The 4,190-nt window shown below is 31.9% G+C and overlaps 1 protein-coding gene across 4 annotated transcripts in view; it reads right to left on the bottom strand.

Annotated features, from left to right (window-relative positions):
- Positions 1-947: 947 nt before the first annotated feature.
- Positions 948-4,190, bottom strand: part of LOC102679731 — a 16,792-nt gene continuing 13,549 nt past the window's right edge. For 3 of the 4 annotated variants that reach the window (XM_006613201.2, XM_006613202.2, XM_031509308.1), the window contains 2 exons: positions 2,770-3,029; positions 948-1,779 (listed from right to left, as the gene is read on the bottom strand). In XM_006613201.2, coding sequence (XP_006613264.1) covers positions 1,680-1,779; positions 2,770-3,029 — 360 coding nt within the window. In that variant the 3' untranslated portion in view covers positions 948-1,679. The remainder of the gene's footprint in view (positions 1,780-2,769; positions 3,030-4,190) is intronic. The other variant, XM_031509307.1, reaches the window with a different exon arrangement.

Raw genomic sequence — 4,190 nt, 5'->3', positions numbered from 1 at the left:
TTCTTCTTCTTCTTCTTCTTCTTCTTCTTCTTCTTCTTCTATTTCTTCCCATTGTCGAAGATTCTTCGAAGAATTGTGAATATACGAACTCCTCGATAATGATTTGAAGTTTCATCGTTGGTACAGTCTTGAACGAGAGAGTGCAACGAAAGGCAGATACCTTAAGATTTCGTGCGTACGAGATTTTTTTCACGTGTCGAAAACGCTACTCTTATTTTTACCTCTTAATGCAGCGTTTTTTTCAATCTTTTCCCGAGTTGCGATCCCATTTCGTGATACATTCAAATAACTGGCTCTTTTCGAGGACATAATGAAAAAAAAAAAAAAAAATAGAAATAAATAAGGATAAAAATGGAAAAGTAAAAAGAAAAATAAAAATAAAAAATACTTTCCTCCACAGAAAGATAAGTGAAATCGTCTTCATACGTAAGATATAGCAATACGATCTAAAAGAATAAAAAGATAAAAATAAACACAAATATCTTCGATACTTTGCAATACTCTCTTCTCCATGAAGTAGAACTCGAGAGCATTATCGTATCTCTAAAATATGGTAATGATTAAAATTATTTACATTAAAATATAACAAGTGAAAGAAAAGTCATTGATAAAAATTCTAACCTCTCTTGATCGCGACTTACAGGTTGGTTTAAATGCAAAGCTGAAACGTAATCCGCATGCATCGTGTCCAATCATCCAACAATTTTCGTGCCAACGAACGACCAACCACGAGATTGACTTTGTATACTTAACATATACTATATTATATTATCCTCGATAAAACATTCGCAAAGGATCGTTCGCGAGCAAGGAAGCAAGCGTGCCATATTTGAAACAAATAAAGAAACATCCGCACGTGCTCGAGAAGAAAAGATCCTAAGTGGTGAGAATCGAGAGATTTTTAAAAAATCGACGATCGAAAGGAAGGCAGCCGCATAATTAGGTCCCTTTTGCTTCATTTTTTTTTTTTTTTTTCTTCATCGTCTTATCGATTTCTCCACGCGGATCAAGACTCGAACTTGATCAACAATTGGCATCTTCCTGTCGTCGAGTTTTCTTCGATCCCATTTCCAAGATCCATCCATCTTTTGTGCAATATATTCGGAAAAATTGGACCCCGAGTCCGCGAAGCAACGACAATCCGGAAAGAACTTGGCGTTTTTTTTTTTTTTTTTTTTTTTTTTTTTTTTAGGCGATTTCCTATCGCGTGCTTATCAATTAAAAGAACAAAACTCATACATCTCGTTCTTGCGCCCGTGAAATTTCCAAAATTTCAAGGATATTTTTTTCTTTCTTTTTTTTTTTTTTTTTTCTTTCCTCCTCAACTTTCACCTCGCACCAAGGTGAAGGCAAACACATCTTCGTAGAAGGAAACGGGTGTTGTACCCGTTCGGCGTGCAATTCGAGAATTGAATTTTCTGTCTAAAAAGTCGAACGAACTGACACGGTACGTCAGTCTGTCTGTTTTTTCTTGTATTTATTTTCCATTTTTTTTCTTTTTTCTTTTTTTTTTTCCCTTTTCTTTTCTTTTCTTTTCTTGCTTAAACCAGACTGTGTTCACGAGAGTCGTAACGATGAGTGTAGAGAATGGATGAGCTAGTTCCTGGCGACGTCGATGACGATGGCGTGTTCGAGCACGATGGCGAGGATGGATGGGCCTTCTTCGAGGCCGGCAATACCTAGGTATTCTGGCCCTGTTTGCGGATTTTGTTCTCGAGAGCGGAGGTCGGCCGGCCTACGAGGTCCTCCAACTCGTCCGGCGTCAGAACCGTGAAATCTCTGTTTGTGAAAAAAAAAAAAAAAAAGGAAAAAAGAAAAAAAAAAAAAAAGGAAAAAAGAAAAAAAAAAAAAAAGGAAAAAAGAAAAAAAAAAAAAAAGGAAAAAAGAAAAAAAAAAAAAAAGGAAAAAAGAAAAAAAAAAAAAAAGGAAAAAAGAAAAAAAAAAAAAAAGGAAAAAAGAAAAAAAAAAAAAAAAATTTTTTTAAAAGAATTATTTTCTACATTTTTTTTTTCTTTTTTTTTGTTTCTTTTACGATCGTAACGATTAAAATTATCTATATATAGAAGAAAAGTACTTTTATTATTCTATATATTATGTTCGAACTGTTTGAATTTAAATTATGAATTAATTATCTACGATTAATTAATTCGTTGATTATTAAATAATGAGTGGAATATCGATTTTTACCTATGGAACGATTATTTAACGATTACTTAACGAGATGCTCGCTTAAAAAAAAAAAGAAATCAAAATTCCATAAATAAGGCTAATATGTCGGCCATCTTACTCGTGTGATCGTTATGTTACAAATAGCTTTACGAACAACGCACGAGACATTAACTTCCTATTGGATACTGCATATATATATATATATATATATGTATATATACTATATGTCGTTTTATATGTTCTTATAGCAAGATAAAGAAATTAATCAGAAAATTGGTACTACTGTAACGTTTAATCTGTTTTGTATATAAATAATTATAATTAAGATTATGAGAATAAATAGATATATGTATCTCGATAAAAAATATAATATTAATTAACAAAGATATTTTTATTCTCGATAAATAACGGTCAAAATAATCAATCAAAAAACGTATGTATATTTGTAATCCAATCAAATCTTAATGGATCGAACGTGCAAAGTATCAAATCGTTACGCGATTTCGAAATCTGAAGAGGAAATAAACGAGAGAAACACACGCGTTGTTCGATGGTTTTCAATTTTACGAAGCAATAAACAGTTGGCGTCTGCCCTCTCACCTGTGTTGAGCCAACAGCATGTCTATACTGGTGACGCTTCTTTGATGCGTCCCATCCTTCTGCGCAGCCTTCTGTCTCTTGATACACAGCGCTCTGAGAGGCGCGAGGAAAACACCGACTACGAGCAAACTGCATCCTACGACGATAAGGGCGGTCGAGTTTTGTGCAGCTTCTGCCCCGGGCGCGAGTTGCACCAAGCCTACAACCAACACCACAGCGCCCAGCAGCAATGATCCGACTACCACGTGTAACGAATTGACCTTTGAAGAAAACGTGGAAAAAAACCTTGATCAATATAATATTCTCGATTTTATCTTATCTTTTGTCTTTAAAACATTTATTGCTGCCATTTTAAGAATACAATTAATAAAAATGTAGAAAGTCTTGGTCAATAATATAAGCTTTATTCTTTAACCTGTTTATTGGTTGACATTTTAAAAGTAGAATAATTAAATGAAATAAAATGTTTGGAAGAAATAAAGAAATACAAATGTCTGATTTCTTTCACTTTTTGTTTCTTATGTTAATTTAATATAATTAATGCAATTTATTGAATTAAAGAAATATTAATTAAGGAAATTAAGAAATATGTAAGAAAAAAAATATTTGTCTTGATCAATAATGTAGTCAATTTTACTCTTTAATCCGTTTATTAATGTCATTGGTAGAATAATGAAACGTGGTTAAAACTTAATTTTATTAAATTATGTTTTAATTATTATTAAATTAAGAAAAAAATCTTGATTAAAAGTATAATCATTTTAAGATTAACATAATTAATGAAAAACAAACAATTTGAAGAAATACGATGATGTTTGATTTCTTTCACTTTTTCGTTTCTTGTATTAATTTATTAAATTAAGGGATATAAATAGAATTTCGACTTTTTGGAAGTTTCTCCTTTGCGAGAAGTTCTCCTTTATGCGCGGAGTTAAAAGCAAACACTGTTTCTACTGCTACGTTGTTGCACATTGAACACTAGCTTAATTAAATGCGATTCTTGAAATATTCTTGCAACTTGTGAAGTTGCTTTGCAGAAGAGCTTTGTAACGAGATGTTTGTTTTGTAACAAAAAAGTTGCTACTAATTAAATTACAACGAAATAACGTTATCTCGTATCGATTTTTATTTGTATGAAAATCATAATGAATAAAAGGGCATGGAACATTAAGGGTGAATGCATCTAAGAGACAATAATGGCGAGCCATGAAGAGACAAAAACTCCTTTGAGCCCTTTGTTATATAGCCACTTTAACCTTTTAATCTTGATTACATAATAAAGACGATGGGCATGAAAAATATTTACCGCACTTTTCTTTAATATACTACCAATCACTTATTTCTCTTCTTTAAAAAGATACCAATACCCATTATTTTTCATTAAAAATTTTATTTCGCCTTTGAAGAAAATTTTAACAAGC

Source organism: Apis dorsata, unplaced genomic scaffold (assembly GCF_000469605.1).
Source record: "Apis dorsata unplaced genomic scaffold, Apis dorsata 1.3 scaffold_137, whole genome shotgun sequence".
Classification (NCBI taxonomy): Eukaryota; Metazoa; Arthropoda; class Insecta; order Hymenoptera; family Apidae; genus Apis; species Apis dorsata.
This window is presented reverse-complemented; position numbering and strand designations above follow the sequence as displayed.